Source organism: Numenius arquata, chromosome 24 (genome assembly GCF_964106895.1).
Source record: "Numenius arquata chromosome 24, bNumArq3.hap1.1, whole genome shotgun sequence".
Taxonomy (NCBI): Eukaryota; Metazoa; Chordata; class Aves; order Charadriiformes; family Scolopacidae; genus Numenius; species Numenius arquata.
The window spans coordinates 1991203-2014934 of NC_133599.1; the positions used below are offsets into that span (position 1 = coordinate 1991203).

Genomic DNA, 23732 nt, shown 5'->3' on the forward strand with positions numbered 1-23732 from the left:
TGGCCCCCTCTACGTCAAGCCTTTATCCAGTTAAAGTTCTGGGAGTGTTTAAAACAACTGGGTTTGAGCCCAAAATCCCCAGGCAAACCTCAGGCTTCCAGGCTGCTGAGCTCCTCCGCAGCCAGGGCCAGAGGGTGGACGGTTCTCAAGCACAGATCCCTGCTGTGAGTATCGCCGTTTATTTATACATTTAAAATAAGTAACCTGGGTCCCAGAAGTTGCTCCTATAAAATCTGGAGTCACTGGAAGCAGCAGGCCCAGAAGAGCCTCCTGGCTTTGTACCCAAATGCTCCTTTCTCCACCCAAACCTGAGGATTTTGCCCTTAGTGCAAGAACGGGAGGAGTGTGGCAAAACGGAGTTTGGCAAAACACGAGTCAAGATTCGGGGGAGAAAACTGTAAATTTGGGGTTTTGATGGGGATTTAAGACAGAGGCAGCCGTCACACGAGCTGCACCGCAGGGAGTCTCACTAAACACTAAAGCAGCTTAAACTCTGTTAAAGGCAGCGTTACCCACCAGTAACGTTCACAGCTTATTTATAGGCAAGTTTAAAAACTTGTCGTGGGCCTAAAATTTGGTACATTAAAGAGACAACTGGCAACAGTGACGGTGTTTGAACTTGGAAAGGGTAACAGTTCAATAAAAACTTGGGGATTTGGTCTGATAACACGTCTTCCGAAGAACAGCTGCTTTGGCGAGAAAGGATATGATCATTTCGTCCTCACGTGCCGCGGTTAATTTTGCCACGTAACCCGGAGGAAAGACGCAGGACACTATTTTAACAGCCCAGAAAGCCCTGGGATACACTAGCAAACCCGTAGTAAAAGCAGGTTGGAAAATCTCCGTAATAAATCTCCATTGACAGACAGTTTCAGAAAGAAAAGAGACAGACAGACAGACTCTAAAAAACCCACATTTCAGAGGAGAGTACTGGCCGAAGCGCGTGGCTCACTGTGCTCCGGGGATGTTCCAAGTCCGTCCGCAGGGCTCTTCCCGGCCACGGGAATCCCAGCCGAGTCCCGGATGAGAGCGCAGACCTCTACACCGTTAACCCGGCCATGCTCTGCGAACAAGAGAGAAACGGGACGGGTTACACCGAGGGCAAAGCAGGAGAGCAGGGGACAGCAGAGCCCAGCTCGGCGCTGGGGACGGACGGACAGACAGACACCGTGGCAGGAGGATCCGGCCACCTCCACGAAGTCATTCTACGTGACAACAGCCATCTGAGGATTTACTTATTTACTCCTCCCTGAGGAAATAACGAGCCGCTTCACATTTTGCATCCGCCTTTATCCCCTCGCAAAGCCCCCCCCCTGAAGGGTTTCCCAGTCTCGCCCCAGTTCCACACCAGCTCAGCGTTACTGGAGTACCCCGTGGGATGGGAGGCAAGAACGAAGCAGACCGGTTGCTCAGGGTTACTCGCTTTTATTTATCTTCTCCATAGGAAAATACACTTCCAGGACAAACATAAAAAAAACTTTACAGTAATCATTTTGCACGTTAACCAGAATAAAAACTTATAGCTTTGATAAAACTCCTTCCATTGCCTCCCCGAGGGTCCGACAGAAACGCACTCGGGTCAGTACAGGTGAATTATGTATTTACAAACGCACAATCACACAAGTTAAAAACCTGACAGCCGGGATTTCCTACAGCTGCTGCTCATGCAACGTCTCAGAGCTCAGAAAATGCTCAGAAGGGCTCCGGTGCGGTGCCCGCTCCGGGGCTGCAAACCCCTCGGCAAATCAATAGGGACAATTTGCCTCGTTACCCAACCAGCGCGGTTTTGCAATAAAAAAAAATGGCCCAACATCAAGCCAAAGTACTGACAATTGACAGCAGGCATCAACACCTAAAAATCCAACAGCCAGGAAATCCAGGCCCTACATATTTTCTACTTGTAATTAAAAAGAAAATTAAAATAAATATCTAAAAAGATTTCCCAACAACGACACTTCAGACGTCAGCACCAGCAGACAGAGGCAACCCGTGAGAGCTGCTCACAGGCCACTTTCTCAAGCAAAGCCCCAACACTAGGAAGGAAGATGGTTTGTACTGGAATCAAGGATGTTTGACCGAGTTCCCTTCATTTATCTGCAAACGCTCCCAGGAAGCCCGTGTTAGAAGAACACTTGAAGCGCAGCATTTAAAAAGCCATTTTGCAAAGCTGGCATATACATTCATTCCCTAAACACATTCCCTAAACAGCTCCTTTAGGCTCAGAGTAAAGGCAAATCCAAAGGGATGAGGCATTGATTTTTAGCCTACAGATAATTTTCCTCCGATTTGATTCTAAATCAATATTACTCAGTATAGGAACAATGATTTATCGGATTTATCACAAGCTCCTCCAGCTCGGGTTCTTTCTCCTTTTTCCCTTTTCCTTCAACATGAAGGCCTCGGAAGCCCAGGGAAACAGGCAACTTTAGGGGAAACGTGCCTTGTTTGCATCGCCACTGGCTGGACGGTTCCCACGTTGGCCATCCCAACGTGGGAGATGCTCTACAGGAGCACCCCAGCTCGATGCTTTGTGCGCTTCCGCAGCTCTGGCAGGACAGTCAGTAAGGAAAACCAGGCAGCATTATTGGAAATGCTGTCACAAACTAGAGAAGAGGAGACAGAGGTGTGTGGCTCCAGGATCAATCCCACACCTCCGTGTCCTGACATGTGCGTAAATAGCGGTGGTGGAGAGAGACAGAGCAGTCGCATCGAGAAAAAAACTGTTGGAAAAGCTTCACTGCAAGGTCAAAGTGCGAATGAAGTAAAAAAACTGCACATCCAAAGGGCCGCGTACATTCAAGCGGGAGTTCCTCAGGCCCGGAGGAAGGTGGGCAGAGGCAGGAGCTGAGCCGCATCCTGCGGTGGCCAGACCTGCGCCCCGTCACCGCAGGGACCACCCTGCTGGGGGAATGGGGACACCTCCCCAACCAGACCCACATCCCCGTGTAACGCCTGACACCTGGGAACCGAACCTGCTACCGCTTTACTGCTCTTTTGCCCCAAACCCAGCTCTCCCTTTGACACCAGAGCCCCAGGAGTGAGAAGATCTGCCCCAAGCCCCAGGAGCAGAGGTGAGGAGGGAGCAGAGCTTTGCTGAGAGCGAGAGCGGGTCAGACACGACCCCGGCAGCCCAGGCACAGCCACCCAAAGCCTCCGAGGACATGGCTCGTGCCACCTCTGAGCCCACCCTTTGGCACTGGCACCCCTGGGTGCTCCCATAGGGGAAACCCCCCCCAAAAGTGAGGGTCACCCCGGAGCATGAGGACAAGCACGGCACCGCGCCGAGGATGTGGCACGGGACCATCCCTCAGCCCCACAGGGGGACCTGCCGTGCAATACAGCCTGGCCCCCGAGAGACCACCGAAATGGCAAAAAACTTTTACAAAACCAAAAAAAAAAAAAGTCATCAGTGCTGGATGTACTGCACGAGGCGAAACACCTGGTCAGCCAAGCGAGGGGTCGCAGCGGGGTCTGCCATGGCCACCGGCAGAGCAGGGGCTGGGGCTGGGCCTCGGGGACGGCGGGAGCGGGGCGAAGCGAGGGCATCTCTGGCCTTTCTGCGCGGGGCGGCAGCCACGGTCCCATCCCTGCCCCTCACTCGGTGGCCGAGAGGGAAGGCAAAGTCTCGTGGGGGACGCCGGCTGGTGGCTCCCTGGAGAGGGGCGACAGACAAGGACATGTTCTCCCCTTAGTGCAGGAGAAAAACAGCCCTGGTCTCTTTGCCCCCACGCAAAGATGCTTCCAAGGGGTAGTGACAGTGAGGACTTGGCGACAACTGCCACCGACACAGGTTAATCCATCCAGATGCTTCCCAAACATGCACTAAACCCACCCAGCTCCCTCCAGTCACGGGGAACTGGAGCCGAGTGGTTGCAACCCACTGACTCCTGCAAAATCCCCTCGAGAAGGATTGTCACCACACCTCATCCCAGGCGGGGAGGGACCTGCTCAGTACGAGCGATGTGGCTCAGCCCAGCACAGAGCACTCCCACCTCCTGCTCCAGGGATGGAGCAGGCTCGGGGTGACACACGCTTTTGCATTCAGCCAGCACAAGCGTGACACACCAGTAAGTCCAGCTGGAGCCAGTGGACCAGCAGCCTCAGCCCCCGTAACTTATTCCTCCTGCACTGAGGTCCCCCTTAATGACAGGTTATTACACGGCAAAAGACTTCCCTCTGCTCCATGCGTTTGTCTTTCCCCAGAGCCGTTTCCATGCAACATTAATCAAGAGAAGTCCTACTTACTAAAGCACAAGAGAGTACATACAAGCTGCTGGCAGTGGTACTCACAGGAAAGCATTTCCCCCTTGAGGCTGCAAAGGAAAAAAGAAAGAGCACAGGATAGCTCATAGCGCGTTTTAAAGGCGATTTGAAAATAATAGTAGGAGATTTAAAAATAATAGTAAAAGCAGCAAAGCAGATGAGGAGAGAAGTGAAGCAACCCCAGGGGTTTCGTGTCAGGGGGCTGAGGGCAGGCTGGTACGACAGCAGGAGCTGACACAGGGCATGGACATCACGTGAAAATGTGCTGCATCACCCTCCTTTCACTCTCTGGCTCCTTGCTCTGCTAACGGGGAGGAGGAGGAGAAGCAGAGCTGGGCTCACCGAACACCTTGGAAAACATTAACCTCTAAATTACCCAAGATTATTTTGTTTTTAAACAGCTTCGGTAACGCTGGCTGTCTCTGCACGGGGAGCCCAGCCAAGACCTCGAAGGGAGCAGCCCGCTCTGCCCGCGGTCTCCCAGGCACAGAAAAACTCCTAAATTAGCAGAGAAACAATTTTAAATGAGCAAAGAAACAAACGGGGCTTTGCCTCCAGCACCGATAAGGACCCATGTACTTCTAAGCTAAAAGAAACACCAAGCACCAAAACCCAAACCACTTTAATTTGGGCACCCAAAGAGCCCAAATTTTACTCAACGAGGTGCTGCCGTCGGGATCTGCAAGGAAACGGGCACCAAAAAAAAATCACGGACGCAAAGATTTCCTACCCAGTCACTCTGGGGCGAGAGCAACACTTGGCTGCAGCACGGAATTGGGACACAGAAGGTATCTGTGACTCTTTCCCGATCAGTTTTTTGCTGGAAAGTGAGATGTTGCCCAGAATTAAGCACCCTACCACAGCCCTACTGCACTGAGGGACACTTGCCTTCACGGCACCCGAGTTTTAAAGTCTCTGGCACCACAACTCTAGTTTAATGGGGTGACTTTGGGGCTTGGGGATGGTTTTTTGGTGGGTTTGGGGGATTTTTTTTTTTCTTTTTTTTTTTTTTTTTTTTTTTAAGGCAATCTAATCCAGAATGATTTGACAGGACAAGGGGTAATGGTTTTAAATTGGAAGAGGGGAAATTTAGATTAGATATCAGGAAGAAATTCCTTACTGTGAGGGTGGTGAGACCCTGGCCCAGGTTGCCCAGAGAAGCTGTGGCTGCCCCATCCCTGGAGGGGTTCAAGGGCAGGTTGGAGGGGGCTTGGAGCAACCTGGTCTGGTGGGAGGTGTCCCTGCCCAGGGCAGGGGGTTGGAACTCGATGACTTTAAGGTCCCTTCCAACTCTGACCATTCTGTGATTCTATGATTTTCACACGGGAACAGAGATGGTGCCTAAGACCCTGGAAGGGTCTGTATTTCAGGGAGGGCCACCGAGAGCCGCGGGCGACGGTGACGAGTGGGAGCAACAGGGAAGGTACCACCTGGACACCAACTTGTAGCTGCGGCCGCTCGGCCCCATCTCGAGCTTCCAGGGAGGGGAACGGCCCCAGCAGGTCGAGAGGTTTGCTCCCAACGCTGTAATGTCGTGGGCGCTTTACCGTGTCCGCGCTGGCCCGCGGCGTAAAGCTGTTTCTTCTCATCCTTACGGGGGTTTGGTTGGCGGGAAGGTTGCTCTGATCCCAGACGGAGGGTGTCGCGAGGAATGAAAAGGGGAACCACAGTTTAAAACCACGTCGCAGACCAGCACGCACCTCCGGCATCCCCCCCCCGCAGGCACCCCCAAGCTCCCGACAGCCGGGGCTGAGGCTCGGTCAACCCGATGGTAAAAAAAAAAAAAATTGGCCCCGACTGTAAAAAAATTAAATAAATACAATTATTTGGAAACTTCCAGCAGATACTCAGAGGGTACCAACACCACCAGGTCCTGCTTCCCTCTGAAACAGGGTCCTGGTGCAGCCCCCCCAAGACACAGCGGCATCAAACGCCTCAAAAATAGCAGCAGAGGGATGTGCCCGTTCAACAACCCGTTCTGTCGGTTAATTCAGCTCAGAGTCTGCTAAAAAAGCCTGCTTTTTTAGCAGGCTTACTTCCCTTGGGGAATATTTTGCTTAGGTAGCTTTGTTTGTTTGCATTTGTGGTTTATTTTCATTTTCTTTTTTTTCTCCCTGCAATAAATTCAGGGGGGGGGGGAAATAAAATAATAAAATAGAAAACTTTCCCTTCTTTGTGTTTCTTCTCCCCCAAAGCAGCTGCACTGCCCGAGAGAAGCAAAGAACAACAGAAACAGCCTCCGACTTCTCCGAGAGGGCAGCAAGGATTCCAACGCTGGCGTCGCACGGAAGCCGCAAAACGATAAATGCTTGACTGGAAACCACCAGAACGGGGCCAGCCACAAAAACCTTCCCCAATATCCCGAGTTTAGCATTTTGCAATCAGCTGGATTTAGCTCTGCGAACCCTCCGGCCACAGAGGCAGGTTCCTGGTTTCTCACCCCCTGTTTCTGCTCCCTCGGCACAGGGACACGAAAATAACCTTATCCCAGGCAATCAGCCAACAGCTCTTTATGAAATACAGTGACAAGAGGCAGCTAAAAGCCGAAATGTACCAAAAGAACTGAAAATGTGATGCACTTTGATCTGCCATGAGGTAGGGAAGTGGAGAGTTGATTCGTGCTCTTTAATTGGGGGAGTTAATTGCAGGGAATCGCTACGCACCATTCCCCGACGGAGCAGTCCCTCTGCAAGAACAGTGCTTGTAAAAGGTAACAACTGAAATAGCAGCAACTTCCACAGATTTAGCAGGTAGTTTTGGGCTTTGCTGAACAAGGTGGATGGCCAGTTATCTCAGTCATGGCAGAGGTTTATTTATTTCATGAATAAAGCCAGGCAGAGCCTGCAGCGTTCCCACTGCCGCTGCGAGCGGATGCCCAGGGCAAGGGAGGCAAATTGGACCTATCTCCTTCTGCTCTAATATCTACAAAGTTTAGGAACACCCCAGTCCTGCCCTGCGCCAAATACTTGTAAAAGACACAAGAAATCTGCAGAGACAAAGGAAAAACCTCCCCTTCTCCCAGCCACCATCCCAGAGCCCCCGAGAACCGCCCCAGAGCCCAGCCCAACCTCGTCTGTGGAGAGAGAAACCCATCCAGACAACGAGAAAAAAACCACTCTAAACATTTTGGCAAGTCTTTTCGAAATGACTGCAATTAATGCAAACGAGCATCAACAACAAACAGTTCACTGAAAACCGAGAAGGAGACCTGGAATTTAAGATGTCCTAAATTTGCCCATTCTGCTTCCTAGAACAGCTCTGGAAACTCTCTCTCCCTGGGAAGCACGTTAATTCAGCCTACAGTTAATTCTGCTTTTGGGCCTTATTCGAATTTCTGGTCACCGAAAGCACGCGGCCATTTCTCTCAGGTGTTTAAGTGTTTCAGTTTAGGGATTTCTTTTCGAAAAGGGAAAAAGCCGGAGCTGCGCGGAGAGACTTACTGAGTTCAGGGAGGGTTTGTCGCGGTGGGTGTTCACTGCTTCCACGTTCAGGGTGATCGTCTCCACTTTACAACCTTTTCCAAAATGAAAGAGAAGTTCGTATAAGGAAGGGTAATTTATTTAATAAACATTTTTTTTTTTTAAAAAAATGAACCAGCTCATAAATATATAACAGTTCACTCTAATAACACAATTTTACTCTTTAAGCACTTTCTGGGTTTGACCTTCCTGCAGAAGCGCAGCCCTGTGTAACGTGCGCTACAGGTTTACACAGAAAAGCCATTTTTGAACTCACTCATTTTTTAAATCCAAGTTTGGAGGCACCAAACGGTGAAATCCACAATCGTCACTCCTTTAGGAGAGGCCACGGGGGAGCATCCCTGCACCCACACATCTCTCTGCCCCCCCCCAGCCCTTCCCCCTCTCCACTACTCTGCTTTAATGCACATTAAAAATATTTACAGCAAGTCCAGCCGCTGCCACACAGGGACACAAACTGGCAGCAGATTTGCACACACTCACACAAACCAGGGGGGAGGGCGGAAATAAAGACAATATTTACCGTACGCCACGGGTGTGAGCTTGAGGATGGTGTGGAGGGGGCAGCGCAGGTAGGGCAGCTCATCTGGGACGGAGAGAGGTGTCACGGGGGGGGGGTTATGGATGTCCCACTCCTCCTCGTCCCAAGGTGAGACACAGCAAATATTGGACACCAGCCCCACAAACGCCCAGTGTCGCCCTGAGTCCCCCCAGCACCTTCCCCAGACCTGCAAGACCTCAGTCTGCCACGGACCCAAGGGAGTTTTATTTCAAACTGTATTAAAAGTTTTATTAACTTTATTAAAAGTCTTATTAATTTTATTAAAAGTTTTATTAAACTGCAGCGCCGCTCACTGGAGTTCAATAAAGCAGCTTGTGGCAAACTGGTCCCAGCTCCCAGTCCAGCATGCCATGGAGGGATCAGCCAGTCCTCCCTCGGCATCACAAAACAACTTTTTTTTTTTTTTTTATATTAAAAAATCATCCCCTAGAGATGATGTAACCGCTACTGGTGGAAAAAACCAGCACCCGGATTTCTTGCAAAGAGAGCTTCTCACCCCATGGAAATGTAATGGTTAAAGCTCTTCAGAAATGTTTTCTTTGGGTTGTTTTTTTTTTTTTTTTGCTTTTTTAAGCGGCTCTTCCGTTGCGAAAAAATCAAACCAGTAATTACAAGCCACCCTCCCAAAAAGCTCTGTGAAGGAAGCAGCGCGAGAAGCCAGCCCCTGCCATCCCGCGGTTATTTTTGTACCTGCACTCTTGTCAAGAAAATAAGCCAACAGGCACCTCATAACCGCCTGGTGGGAGATAACGAGGACGTTGCCTTGCCGTTCGAGCTCCATAATTACCGGCTCCAGGCGCTGGACCAAGTCCTGGTAGGACTGAAAAAAAACAAAACGGGAATTTTTCAAGGGGTTTTGTCAACAGTGGCTTAAAGCAGAAGCAGCAATTAACACAGCTTGGCGCTGGGGAAAATATCAGTTAAAATATGACGGCACAAAAGTTATGGATGATCCGGTAAATACAGGGGAAAAAAAAACAAATGGCAGAAGGCGAAATTTAATGTCAACAACCCTCAGATTACAGGAGGACTCAGATTACTGGTAACTCTTAGCGAGTGCAGTAAGAAAAAACAAATAAAATAGTAAATTATACATTTTAACACGGTTGTGAAGTAAAACCAGAGATGACTTCATACCACCCCCATAATCACTTTCTTTCCAAGAGGGTTTTTCATAGCGACAGTTCAGGCCTCGGCCAAAGGGGCGGGATGCTGAAACCCCTCTGTGTCGGAGGGAGCACCCAGGGACTGGGCAAACGGCCCAATTAATATGATCAAAAGGCATCATTTGCACACACACCCCACAACGAAGGAAACCAATAAACCTTTCCTCTAAGGGAGAGCTGGGAACCCTAATGTTTTCAGTTTCTCATACAAACGTTGCCAGAAAAAGTTAAAATTAAGTAAAGTTCTTCAATTCTACACGTAGGCATTTGTTTTATGAACACTGTATCTTATTGTTCTTTCTGAAGGGTCTTCACCTCTCCTCCAGGATAGCGATAAAGGTATTTCTCTTGATCCCTCAAGGCAAATTCCTCTGGATACTTGGCTTCAATTTCCGCGTAGGTCATTTCTTCACAAACCCCCTGAGGAAAGAAGAACCTGTTACTCCACGCTCCCTTTCACCAGAGGTACAACGCCGCAAAACCAGCAAGGGGCCCAGGTCAGAGATCCCTTTTTGTGACGAAAATTTCAGGTGTCACGCCTGACGCAGCATTTGGGCACTGCGCGTCCAGGGTGGTTTGCAAAGGATGGGCTTTGGGTTTTATTTCAAACCCCCTGTTCACCAGGGATGAAAAGGAGCACGCATTTCCACAGCAACAACCCTGTGATTTCTTTTGCCTGACAGAATCAGAGCGGGAGCAGTGACCTTTGTCCACCCAGGACGGTGTGACAAATGTCTGGGATGCTCAATGTTATTTTCTCTCTCCACACCAGCAGGAGATGTTCACAGCAGCTCCAGGGTTGTCAGCCTGTACCAGACCATCCATGAAGATGCTCCGAGGGCTGGAGCCCCTCTGCTGTGAGGACAGGCTGAGAGAGTTGTGGGGGTTCAGTCTGGAGAAGAGAAGGCTCTGGGGAGACCTTGTAACAGCCTATCAGTCCCTGAAGAGGGCTACAGGAGAGATGGGGAGGGACTCTTGATCAGGGAGGGGAGCCATAGGATGAGGTGTTAACAGTTTAAAACTGAAAGGGGGGAGATGGAGATGAGATCTGGGGAAGAAATTCTTTGCTGTGAGGGTGGTGAGAGCCTGGCCCAGGTTGCCCAGAGAAGCTGTGGCTGCCCCATCCCTGGAGGGGTTCAAGGCCAGGTCGGAGGGGGCTTGGAGCAACCTGGTCTGGTGGGAGGTGTCCCTGCCCAGGGCAGGGGGTTGGAACTTGATGATCTTTAAGGTCCCTTCCAACCCAAACTATTCTGTGATTCCCTGATCCTGAACCTCACGATGATGGCTGGAGCACATTATACATGGACATGGTTATTAACAAACAGGAAATAAGTTTAACCTGATGGATTTGTTTTTAAAAATTATTTTCCAGCTAGAAAAGCTGAAGGCTTCAATCAGCATCTCACTCACAGCATCGATCTCGTTGAGAATCTTCCACTGCTCATACGTGACCCCCAGGGACTCGGCCGTCTGGATCGTCCTTTTCAGCTGGCTCGTCCACACCTTCAGGTCAACGATTTCCTGCTCCTCGATGAACTTCTTCAGCGCCTGAGAGAACTGGAAGAGAAGCCGGGAGAGGTCAGGAGGGAGCAGGAGCCGCTGCCGCCGTTAAAAGCATCGTTTCAAGGGCTGTGGCTGTCGCGGCAAGATCCAGCTGCGGGGCTGCCCCTCGCCGAGCCCGGCTCTGGCCCCGGGCACACACCACCAACAGAGACGGCAACCCGGCTGCTGCCAAACACATACCTGCTTCCCGCGCGGCGACAGACCAGAATCCCCACCAATCTTGCCAACAAGATTATATTCACTCTCACCATGTCGGCAAAGGTAGATGGTGCGCGGCTGGACATGAATGTTCATTAGGTAATAGACGATTTTACTCTGGATGTAATCCTGGACTCTGTTTACTAGGAACCGCTGTCCCACATTGATCACTTTAATGAAGGAAAGATCTCTGGAGTCAACATAAAATAAGAACACCCACACGACTGGTTTTAAAAATGAAGCACGTGCACCTGCGGGTGTAATCTAGCTATTTCTCCACTAGTAAAGGCATCAGCACAACACTGGGTCGCTCCAGCAGACAGAAGAACTGCCGAGCTTAACCACGGAGCTGCATTACGCTAGAGAAAAATCCTCTCACATCACTTGGGACACGAGGAAACCACCTTCACACGAGCAACTGTGCATCGCAGCATCCCCGGCCAGAGCAGAGCAGCCCCGAAGCAAAGCGGCTCATGTGGGCAAGGACACAACGCACCCCAGGGCTCTGCTTACTTGTCGTACGCGTCGGGATCAAGAGGCTGGTAGGTGACCTTGTAGCACTCGATCCTCTTCAGGAAATCATCCATCACGTTCTCCCGGTTCCTCTCCGGGTAGTCGGGGCTGGAAACTTTCACCTCCTGGTCGACAGACAGCGGTGCTTTGTGAGAGTTAAGCAAACTCCACGCGGAGCAAAAGTAACACTGAATAAGGTTATTCTTCCCTTTTGAAACAAGCGAGCATTGTCTGACGCTGCCCTGGGGAAAAACCTGCTCCCGCAGAGGAAACAAAGGGGGAGTCTGAAGGCGCAGGAGCCCTTGGCCCCGCGACAGGCACAGCTGGCTCGTGGCTCGCTCCCCCCGCCAGCCACTCGCCGCCCGGCGAGGAGACCCGCCTCAAGGTCACACACTCCTCGGCGTCATTCCATTTCCACATTCTCACATAACTAACTGCATCCTCAGCTTTTATAACCCCGCGAACGTTAGCTGCTTGTTTCCAAGATGAAATATAACAGCCAAGGCTTTGGCAGACGCTGCCGGGGCTGGTGACCTTGCACCGAGCTCCCCCCGGCAAGCGCTGCCAGCCGGGCCTGGAAAACGCCGCACGCACCAGGATGTTGGCAGCGATGACTTCTGGATCGTCACAGACAGACTCCACAAAAAACACCTACGAAGAAGGCAAGGAGGCACGTTTCAGAGCCAAGAACTCCACCCAGAATCACCCGTCGGGAGCTCCTGCCCCAGGGAGCAGCAGTGCCCTGGGTGCCGCAGTCAGGCTGCACATTAAAGGCAGAAGCACTACCTTGAAAGCATTTTCCTTCACGAAATTTAAAATCAGGTCCCTCCTTTCTCGAGTCGTGTTGGTCGCATCAAACACCTACCAGAAAATGAGTTAAGTAGCAGTGAGCAGGTTTATCTAAAGCTTTTAAACCAACCCCAAAAACATTTGGGATTATCATCAGGTCCCCAAATGCCCTGGGCAGCGCTGAGCTACCCAGATCACAGAATCACAGCATGACACGGGGTTGGAAGGGACCTCTGGAGATCATCTAGTCTGACCCCCTGCTAGAGCAGGTCCCACCCAGAGCAGGTTGCACAGGAACGTGTCCAGGCTGGGTCTGAACATCTCCAGAGACGGAGACTCCACCCCCTCTCTGGGCAGCCTCTTCCAGACCTCTGCCACCCTCAAAGTGAAGAAGTTCCTCCTCATGTTTAGATGGAACTTCCTGTGGTCAAGTTTGTACCCATTTCCTCTTGTCCTGTCCTACCCAGATGCAAAAACATGTTTAGCCAAGAAAAGCCTTACAGCTATTTGCCCACACTCCTCCAGGAGATATGTCTTCACGTCTTCTAGGGCCACTAAGGCACATCGTCTGCAGGAGAGAAAGGGGTATCATCAGAGCCGACGGAAGCGTTCAGATGACAAGGCTTCCGACCCATGGGGGAGAGATTCAAACATCTGCCCATGGAGCACCCGCCCTATTTTTCCAAGAGCCCTGGAGGCTCTGCAGGAATCAGAAGGCATCCATATCTACAACCTACTTCGTATTCCATCCATCACTGGGCGTTTACAGCCCTGCTCTTTGAGCCAGCCCAAAGTCCAGGGCAGGACGCCCAGCACAGCCCCTTCGGCAGGGTCCCTGCAGGGGCTGCACTGCCTCCCCCTCTCCTTCCCGGGTGTTAAATGCTATTTTGAGCTCCTCAAACACAGAGCTTGCTGAGCCCTAAGACTGACCAGACCACCACAGGTGGGTTCAGCTCCCCCCGATGCCGACTCACTTGCGGATTTCCATGGCTTCTTTGTTATCGTGCCTGAAGAAGTCGTAGGACTTGTAAGACTTCACCGCTTCCCGGCGATACACTCCTAAATTAAACACTTCACACACACGCAGACAGAAGACAGGCATGTGAGACTGAGGGCACTTTGCCAACCTCACCGCGGTTGGCAACCTCACCTCAACCTCAACACAGGCAGAGCCATCCCCACGGCCAAGCGCCCCCCCAAACACACCTTTGGTGGGCACCCCGATCCAGTTGAGGTAGCGGGTGAGCTTCTTGGAGACGTAGGTCTTGCCGCGGGCGGGCAGGCCGATCATCACGATCAGCGTCGGGGAGTTGGTCATGTAGGATGCCCATGCTGCAAAGAAACCCACCCCGGGGGCATCAGCAGCTCTGGAGGGCCCCGGCGCTGGACCCCCATCCCAGGGGCATCAGCAGCTCCGGAGAGCCCCGGCGCTGGACCCCCATCCCAGGGGCATCAGCAGCTCCGGAGAGCCCCGGCGCTGGACCCCCATCCCAGGGGCATCAGCAGCTCCGGAGAGCAGCGGGGTCAGGAACCGGCCCAACGCCAAGGGCATCCGTAACGGGCTCGTTAGAGTGTCCTCCCAGCTAATTAACCGCTGTGAGCGGCGGCTGGACCACTCTGCGGTCTCCCGGGTGCTAGCTAATGAGGCGGATTAGCAGCGGCACACCCGCTGCGCCTGATGGGGCTAATATGCGTCTTTTAGCGTTAAAAATATTTACCGATGGGACAGGAGCTGCCAAGGGCAGCAGGAAGGTGCTTTTAACAAAACGGTCACGTTCTCCCGGCAAGGAGCCGAGGCGAGCTGAGGCAGCGCCCGGGAAGGGCGGTTTTGGGGGAAAACAGCCCGGGCGGGGGGCGGTGAGGGCACCCGGGAGGTACGACAAGGGGGGGGCTGGGGGCGAGCGGGGGCGGGCACCGGGACGGGCACCGGGAGCGCGTCCCCGCGCGGAATGGAAACGCGCCACACGGAAGACGCGCGCTTTTTTAACCGGCACGAGCAGCGCCATCCCCCTAATTGCTTATTTTTATTATTTTTTTTTCCCGAAATACATTAAATGCGCCTCTTCCCCCCCCCCCTTTCCCCACCTCGCGGCCGGGGTTACTCACAGCACTTCTTCTCCCCGCCGCGCAGGGCCCCGCTCCTGCCCCGCCGGGGGTCGCCGTGCCGGGGCGACGCCGACATGGCTCCGCGCCGCATGCAAATCGCATGCAAATCGCATGCAAATCGCGCCGCCGGTGAACGGCGCTGCGTCACAGGCGCGGGCGCGCTCCGCTATGCAAATGAGCCGGCATCTGCCGGCCGGGCGGGAGGGCGGGCGGCTCTCTGATTAGCCGCCCCCCGGCCAATCATGGGGCGCGGCGGCAGGTCTCGCGAGAGTGGGCGGGAGCGGCGGGGCGGAAGCGGAAGTAGCCGTCGGTCGGCGGGGAGGCGGCGGCGCGGGGCGGCCCCGCCGAGGATGCTGCGGCTGCGCTGCAAGGCCCGGAGCGGCACCCACCCCCTGCCCGGCCTCACGGCCCACTCCCGCCTCCGAGACATGCAGGCTGCGTTGGCCGCCCTCACCGGCGTCCCCGCCCCGGCCCAGCGCCTCCTGCTCGGTTTCCCGCCGCGGAGCCTGGATCTCAGCGACGGCGAGCGGCGGCTCGGCGACCTCGGCATCCACTCGGGTGAGGGCCGGGCCTGGGCGGGGCGGGCACCGGCGCTTTATGGCTTCTGCTGTCCGGCCGGCTGCAATTACCGTAATTAAAAGAGGCTGCGGCCCAGCCCTCCCCTCGTCAGCCGGCTGCCGGGCCGGTTCCTCCTCCCCGGGGGAGCTGTCAGCAGCCGGCTCGGAGGGACGCCTCGGTGGTGGTTTCGCTCGGGTCCCGGGGGTGCGGAGGCAACAGCGCGGGGCTGTGGGGACGGGGACCCGGGACAGGCCCAGGTGAGTCTGTCAGAGCCCACTGCGGAGGCGTCGTGCTACCGGCTGCGTTGGCCGAGGCTGTTTTCCATCAGGATACCGTGCTGCCAGGGAAAACGAAGGCGAGCCTTTATAACAACAACGATACAGCCCTGTGGTCCTGTTTTAGGAGCATCATCTTTAACTCCCATCTGCATATTTCTCTCAATTCTTCCTCCGTGTGTGTTTGACAGGCGATACTCTGATAGTTGAAGAGGATACGTCCAAACCCAAGACCGACTCGCCCGTCGTCGCCAAAAGAACGATGTCGAACTCGGTGAGGGAAGCGGCGCCGGTGCTCGTGAGGAGGGTTGTCCCGGCAGATAACTCCTGTCTCTTCACCAGCGTGTACTACGTGGTGGAGGGAGGCGTTTACGACCCGGGTTGTGCCCCAGAGATGCGCAACCTCATAGCCCAGATAGTGGCCAGTGATCCTGAATCTTACTGTGAGGCAGTTCTAGGGAAAACTAACAGGGAGTATTGCGACTGGATCAGAAGAGAAGAGACTTGGGGAGGAGCCATCGAAGTGTCCATTTTATCCAAATTTTACCAGTGTGAAATCTGTGTGGTGGACACGCAGACAGTCAGAATCGACCGTTTCGGGGAAGATGCCAGTTACACTAAGCGGGTCCTTTTAATTTACGATGGGATTCATTATGATCCACTTGAGCGTAAAATCCCCGACTCGGACATTCCTCCCCAGACCATTTTCTCCACAACTGATGATATTGTTCTTGCGCAAGCCTTGGAGTTGGCGGACGAAGCCAGACGGAAGAGGCAGTTTACCGACGTGAATCGCTTTACGCTGAGGTGCATGGTGTGCCAGAAAGGACTAACTGGACAAGTGGAGGCCAGAGAACACGCCAAGGAGACTGGACACACCAACTTTGGGGAAGTGTGACATCTACACGAGGAGGGTTACATCGACTACCTCACCGACCCAGAATAAAATTCTGGATTTCCAGATAAGCTGTATGTAAGCATAAAATTCCGTTCACAAAAGCTTGAAAAGCATTATTAACTTAATGATGGCCAAGACGCACAGGTTTGTTATGGGTAGTGACTTTTCCAATGGGTTTGAAATAGGTTTCTTCTCGCATGCTAATTTATAGTACTTTGGCAGGTGGTATAGACTGGCAGCTACAGCCTGATTTCTGAAATAATCTCTCGTGTGTGTGATCTGAGCAGACACACAAAATCGGGCTCGTTCAACACTAGCGTAAAACCTTAGCCTCTAAGTTGCTGAATGAATCTCCCTGTATTGTGCTTTCAGAGTAATTAAATTAATCTAAGGGTTTGGGAGAACACACATATCAGCATTACTTCTACTAAGAATTAGACTCTGCACGTACAAGCAGTTCTCGCAGGGGAAACTGCTCATTTGGTGCACAATTTTTAACGGCAAGAGCGTCTCCAAAGCTGCCCTATACTATGGTACCATCAGAAGTAGACTCTATTGTTTGTGTGAAGTCATGGCTTTAGAGAAAGAAATGGCCTCTAAGCTTTAAGATAGCCTTCTTTAAATTAATGAGTAGATGGTTAAGTGTTGAATAAACTTATTAATCCTCCGTAGGTAGTTTTTAGTTGCTTGAAAAATAACTATCAACCCCCCCGGTGTTTACACTGCATCAGAAGGTAGGCATGTTTCTTGGAATACTTGGGATTCTTCTTCATAATAGTATCTGGCGAGGGAAATACAGTAGTTAGGAAGTGACTTAATTTGCATCTGTTAAATACACTTAAGCAGACTTTACTTGGGTATAGCCAATGTCGTGGCCACAGTGTTACTAAGCTGTACCAGATTCCAAATACTGTAAATGAGCACTTTAAGGTATAGTTCTCACTCTGCCGGTAAAAAGTTTTGCCCTTTTTAAAGGACAAAGTGCTAACCCAGAAGGGAGGCTTGAAGTTTCTTCATCTGCATTCTGCCTTAATGTGTTTGATTTGTCACCGATGACTGTTCAGTAGCAAGACTTTAATTCTGATAATGAAGGGTGCAGTTTAATTTTCAGAACAAAATAAGCTGTGTGAACTGCCCTACTTCTCGTACTGTTCAGAATCGGGGATGTTGGAATTGTCTCTTACCTCACAGCAGGGTCGTGAGGCTTAACAGTAAGTGCTTTTGAGGTCTTTTAAAAGGTGCTGTAAAGGTGCATATTACTGAAAGGGATTTTTTTTTTTTCTTTGAAATGCCTGCAACACATGCGTGTTTTATTGAATTTTAAAATACTCTTAGCCTGCTATTCTTCTGTTACTCTGTTTTGAGGTACCTTCCTTGCACTTTTACAAACGGGGAGCAAGAACGTGCATCTTCAGCCTGAGGCAGAAATAAACCCACTTTCCAAGTGGAACCCCAGATCTAGTTTTAAAGGCCTCCATTTGTTACATCTGGCTAAACTCCTGCTGCAGCAAAACCTTTTCTATAAAAAGCACGTTTCACTGAAGTTCTCAGCAGAGGCTCCCAGTTGGACCTTGAAATACAGGAGAGTCTTATTGAAAATGGAACATAATTACATAAGTAAGTGCTTTGCTGAATTGCGGCATGAATAATTAATCAAGAATAGAATCACCAAGAGCACTATGGACCAGGTTTCTTTTAAATTCAGTATTAAGATACACATTAGCGCTGTTGGGAGTTTCCTATAGAAAGCCACTTCGCTTCCAGTGTTAAACCCCACTTTGCTTTTAGCCTGTCATTAGAAAAAAAACCAAAACACACCAAAACCCCACCATTAAAACCAGCCCTCTAGAAGCTGATGCTTATAAACCTAAAGAAATACCTGAGAGTTCAAAGGAACTTGAAGATTACACTGTGTTTTAACTACTTGAGATGAAATACTGTCTAGGAATGAGACCAAGAGACTGTCAGTCCTGAGTCGTACTCGCAGCTCTCACACCGAGACGCCTGGGACAAGGAGCTCATCCTCACCGTTTGCCATCTGTAAAATGGGCATAATACCTACCTCAGAGAGGTGCGAAGGTGGCTGCCTTTGGGTGTCTGAAACATGGAAGATGCATATTTATTGTCTGCCATGTTTGCAAATGCATTGACTTTGGGGAGCTACACTTAGATTTGAGCTTTGTATCCTGGATGGATTTCTGAAAGTGTGTAAAAAAATACTTTTGTTGGTATTTCTCAGTTGCAGTATTTTTAAAATTAGCTTATTTAATCCGGAGTGTTTAGCTTTGCTGTATCATGGTTGCATTGGAAATCTGCTGAGAGAGCATCAGTTCTGTTTGAGGGAGATGTGTCAATATCACTGCTTGGATGTTTTCTTTTGTTGCCCAGAAAATAAAATCTCTTTGGTTAAAAAAAAATAATCAACTGAACTGTTGTAATTCATCCTTATCAAAGCTCCCACCTCTCTGCCAAAAAGCAAGCAAGCTGTGGGACTGACTCCGAGTCCAAAAGCCGTATGGGATTTCCCTAAACTCTCCCAAACAGAAAGAAACCACATAATTTAAAGTGTAAGATATGGATACATTTAAGGTACGACTCCCTTGCTTTTGTAAATGGTAGGGTTGGGTTTTTTTTTTTTACTGTCTGTTACCAGCTTTTGCCTGCTCTTAATGACACAATTATGGAAATAGCACAAAACCAGTGTCCTGGTACTAGTAGGATGAACCACTGAACGTCAGAGATACATTTGCACTGAACTGTTAGTAATTACACAGCAAGATGTTAATTACAGATGTTTTAGAGCAGAGGTGTGGGATGTAGGTGCAGGTACTGGTGGGGAGTTGTGTCACCTGCCCAGACCTGTCCAGAAAGCCTCTAGGAGATGAAGGTATGTGTGTCCTCACCATTACTCTTATTCCCATTTAAAATCACTCATTTCCTTGCTGAGCGGGAGCTCAGTAACCACACGGGCCCTGGAAGCTGAGATTGTTGCCTTGAAGCTGTGCTTACTGGAAGCGTTTTATCGATTTATGCGGTTCTGGATCTTCAGTTAAAGAATTCTAGCTTCCTGGTGCCCATCTGGCCCTTCCACCAGCACCAAATTCCTCCTTTAATTAAGGAGAGCCTCGCACGCTCTAATCATGTGGCCTTTCACAAACATGTTATATTGTGCGAGGAGATAAATCCCGTGGTTACAACAGCACTTTCAAAGCTGGTCTGAGTTTACACGTTGAGCTGATGCTGAGCAAGGCCTTTCACCGCAGCCGGCAGCGAGTTCCCATCACGGCGACACTTTCTAAAAGCCTTTAGTTCCCGACGTAGCTCTGCGGAGCAGCGTCCTGGTGTGTGTGTCGTCAGCACGGATCAGTGGCTATGACACAGCTCCTTAAACACGAGCCCTGAATTGCAAAAGTTGTTGATGCCCCAATAAATGTGCGTGCCTGTCCAGCCCAGTCTCCCTTCTTGAATTTCAGGTTTGGGCCCCGTTCACTGTTGCTCCCCGGTGCATTTTCCGAGTCTCCCCATCGAGGCAGCGCCGCCTTTGAGGCGTTTCCATCCGCTTTCCATCCACCTCATCCCCTTTTTCCCCCTCCACGCTCAGTCACGGCGAGAGGGACGTGGCCACACAACACGTTCAGGATGAAGCTTCTTCACTTTCAGCTTGTTCGGCAATAACTTTTTTTTTTAATATTAAACTATTTTCTCTGTGTAATTATTGTCAGGTATCAAGAGGAAAAACTGCAAAGAGGTTTTTACATACCTCCTGAATCTTTTATGCATTTAAATATATAAATCATTAAGTAGACAGGAAGATTCGGGCTCAGTAAGGTACGTATCTGCTTCATGGATGTAATTTCCTGAAAGACTGGTCTCAGGAGTAAATCAGTAATATTCCAAAGGAAAAACTGAATTCCTCAGTTCTGGATAAACTTACGTAAAAAGAGCAGTTGCTGGGGAGAGGACTGAGAAAAGGAACATCTTGTGACACGGTACAGAATCGGTGTCTTCAATCTGCACCTTTCCGCCTGCAGGGTCAGAGCAGAGGCCACTTGTGACAGTTTGGGAACAGCGTCTCCTGTGCCCGTCCCGCTTTCCCCAGAGCCCTGTTCCACAACGTCACCGCGCTACACCCGTCACCCGCCCCGGGGCAACAAAGCCACCGGGAGACTGCGCTGGCAACGCGGGATCCGCTCATTTTTATAAGCGTTTTTGATCTAAGCAGCGTTACCTGTTTGCCCTTCTCGACTTTTGAGGGAGCAGCAGGAGGGGGCAGGCGCAAAGGAAGAAAACCCCGAACGTCTCTGCCGAGTGCCTTAAACACAGCAATCCCTGGATCGGTGGGGATTCTGACAAACCAGCCTGACACTGGGGAACTCTTTAATAAGAGGAGCAAAGAAAAAAAAAAAAAACCCCAAAATTCTTTAATAAGAAGAGCAAAGAAAAAAAAACCCACCAAAACTCTTTAATAAGAGGAGCAAAAAATTTCCAGCTTGCTATTTTGAAAATTACAACTCTTTATCATACAAATTAAATGTCTGCCCGCATTTTAAACCCACCTGCATCCAGCTGTAGAGCTGCCATCGGGCTTTGCTCTGCTCCCGACTGGGCAGGATAAAATTCCTTCAAATTGGCTGAAATCCATACCGCTGTTTCACTCCTCTGAGTGCGAGCACCCAAATGCTTTCTCTTACAAAAGAATGCAATAGGGGAGGTAACAAAATTGGGTTCTCCAAGATTGCAGTGTCCTGGTCTATTAATTTTAATTAAAGCCTTGGGGAACTGTGTTATGCCTTGAGAGCTGACTCCTCATTTCTGATGCAGAGTTAATGCTACTCAAGCTGGGGAAACGCGTCCCCTCAGCTCCCTACCTCTTCTTCGCAAGACAGGGATCATCGGTAGGGTTCCTTGCTCGGTTCCCAGCCTTATTAAGATTTAATTATTTCTCTAAACTGCTGTGTAACGCTAGGTATTAACTACCTAGTATTTTCCATAGTTGATTTGTCAGCATGTCTGCTGTACGCACAATTTGCTCGAAGGAAAGTGTCCGACGGTCCTACAGAGTCAGAGAAATGTCATTACGTTCACAGGTTTCTTATCGGTGACGCCGTACGGATGCGTTTCCTTCAGGGCCAGGACTGAATCATTTGTCTTCATTTGTTTATGAAGAGGGTGAGGCACAACGGGTCTGTTAACATGCCAAAGTCCTTTCACAGCGCTGCGGAGCTTTCTCTGCATCATTTGACTCCTTGCATATACTTCGTGCCACCTATATGAAATCACGCTTTATTTTGGGTTGTAGCTATTTATATTCATTGGAGGAAGAGGAACATGGAAAAGAAAGAACAGGTTCATTCTGGGCAGCTGATTCAGAGGAGCTCAAGACTTCTCTTAATGGATCATGACATTTTCCTGACCTGCTCACAGCCCTGCAGGCAGCGAGCTCTACCTATTCCACTGCACAGATCTAAGCCCTAAGCTCTCAGGACACAGTCGCCCTGTCCCAGAGCAGTCACTCATTCACCCCAGGTTTCCTAGAATCACAGAATGATTTGGGTTAGAAGGGACCTTAAAGCCCACCCAGTGCCACCCCCTGCCCTGGGCAGGGACACTTCCCACCAGACCAGGTTGCTCCAAGCCCCCTCCAACCTGGTCTTGAAACGTGGGTTTTCATATACAATGAGAAAAAAGCCCTGGGTGTGATTTGCTCCCTCTCTTAAAAGCAGGTTCAGAATTAAGTACAACTTGACAAACCCAGCGTGAATCCAACCCTGTTTAAATCCCTGCACCTCCCAGCATGAGACCACTTAACGCTTCCAGGAGCGTTTGCACCAAATCCCACGCTCAGGTCTGCGACCACCCCAACATGCCACGCTCGCCCCCCTTACCTCTGCTGCAGGCCAGGGGAGATGGGGCTCCCGGAGCCTCTGCCTTCTTGATTTACTCATCAGCACATCCCTTCCCCTTCCCCTTATTAACTGGGCACAGCTGGGGCTCTGCCACACTGATGACAGCCTCTGCTTTCTCCCATCCTACTACGGCTTTAAACACCAGATGTTTCCACTTCCCTGTTCTGTGGAGCAGGGAACACACATTGCAACACAGCCTTTTTCTAAAAAAAAAAAAAAACGACCCGAGAAAAATAAAATCATAGAATCACAGAATGGTTTGGGTTGGAAGGGACCTTAAAGATCATCGAGTTCCAACCCCCCTGCCCTGGGCAGGGACACCTCCCACCAGACCAGGTTGCTCCAAGCCCCCTCCAACCTGGCCTTGAACCCCTCCAGGGATGGGGCATCCACAGCTTCTCTGGGCAACCTGGGCCAGTGCTTCACTACCCTTACAGTAAAGAATTTCCTCCTAATATCTAATCTAAATCTCCCCTCTTCCAATTTAAAACCATTACCCCTTGTCCTGTCACTACGCTGAAGTCACTGAAGCGTGACGACTTGAGTGAATCTGGTGGCTGTATCAATTTGGCAAGTTTGCTGCGGGGTTTCTGCTTGGATATTCACAGTTGTGCAGTGAGGAGCACCTTGCAGAGCAGGTACCAGCCTACGCTGGGGCGGGGGGAGCAACGGCCTGAGTGTTGCTTATCAGAGAGAAAAGCTATAATTTTACCAGAAGAGCCCAAAGTCAGGGTAATAACGAGTCACTGCAGCTCTTTCAGCTGCTTCTGCAGCACACCCCAGGCAGATGGGGTGCGGGGGGTCGGTGTCACCCAGTGGTTCAGGTGGAATAACTGGGCTGTTCTTTGCCTTCCCGCAGAGAACGGCAGCAGCGGTGGCACCCCCGTCCCCAGAGGAGGGGACGCTGCTGAAGGACGTGTCCCAGCAGCAGTTTCTGAGCTGGTGTCGGTGTGAGTGAGGAGGGCGACGGGTGTCTTGGGGGCTTTGGCTTTACCCAGGCTCGAGGACTCGACTTCAAGCTGCCCAGCGAAGAGAAGAGCTTCCAGCATTAGGGAGAGGGGGAATGAACCTGCAGAGGGGCTCAGCGCCTGCAGGGAACGATGCCAGGAGGGGTGAAGGGGGGCCACAGCCGGGCAGGAGGCGCAGAACAAGCCACAGAACATCCCTGACCTTGGCACCCCCTCCTCTAACACACGAATAAAGCTTAGTGGTGAAGCTTCCCTTCTAAAATGGCTTTTTACCTGTCTTTACAAGAATCTTAGAGCGTATGGCAGGAGGCGGCAAACTTTTGGTCCCTGGCAAAGTTCTGGTGCTGTGCAAGTACATGCTTGTTCTAGTAACGACCTGTTTTCACTGCTGAGAAGGAACCGGGTCCTACCCCGAGCTGAGGGACCTGGTGCACAAAACCACCGAAGAGAATAAACCAGTTGTGGGGTAATGCCTTCAGCAGCACCCG

The 23732-nt window shown here is 50.9% G+C and overlaps 2 protein-coding genes across 3 annotated transcripts; one reads left to right on the top strand and one right to left on the bottom strand.

The window, feature by feature from the left end:
- Positions 1-1413: 1413 nt before the first annotated feature.
- On the bottom strand, positions 1414-14715 carry PFKFB2 (6-phosphofructo-2-kinase/fructose-2,6-biphosphatase 2). 2 transcript variants are annotated; one of them, XM_074163128.1, is made up of 15 exons: positions 13740-13866; positions 13508-13604; positions 13035-13101; positions 12531-12605; positions 12339-12395; positions 11745-11869; positions 11214-11421; positions 10881-11027; positions 9786-9890; positions 8995-9124; positions 8266-8328; positions 7704-7777; positions 5694-5885; positions 4291-4313; positions 1414-3652 (listed from the first exon to the last, which is right to left on the bottom strand). In XM_074163128.1, exons 1-15 carry the CDS (start codon positions 13849-13851, stop codon positions 3595-3597), a joined length of 1533 nt encoding a protein of 510 aa, XP_074019229.1. In that variant the 5' UTR covers positions 13852-13866; the 3' UTR covers positions 1414-3594. The 2 variants fall into 2 exon arrangements, with proteins under 2 accessions (XP_074019229.1, XP_074019228.1); XM_074163127.1 differs by lacking the exons at positions 1414-3652; positions 4291-4313 and adding an exon at positions 14640-14715 and having other exon boundaries at positions 5285-5885; positions 13740-13865.
- A 274-nt stretch (positions 14716-14989) lies between these two features.
- Positions 14990-16370, top strand: YOD1 (YOD1 deubiquitinase). Its single transcript, XM_074163131.1, has 2 exons — positions 14990-15197; positions 15664-16370. The coding sequence occupies exons 1-2, from the start codon at positions 14990-14992 to the stop codon at positions 16368-16370; spliced, it is 915 nt and encodes a 304-aa protein (XP_074019232.1).
- Positions 16371-23732: the final 7362 nt, after the last annotated feature.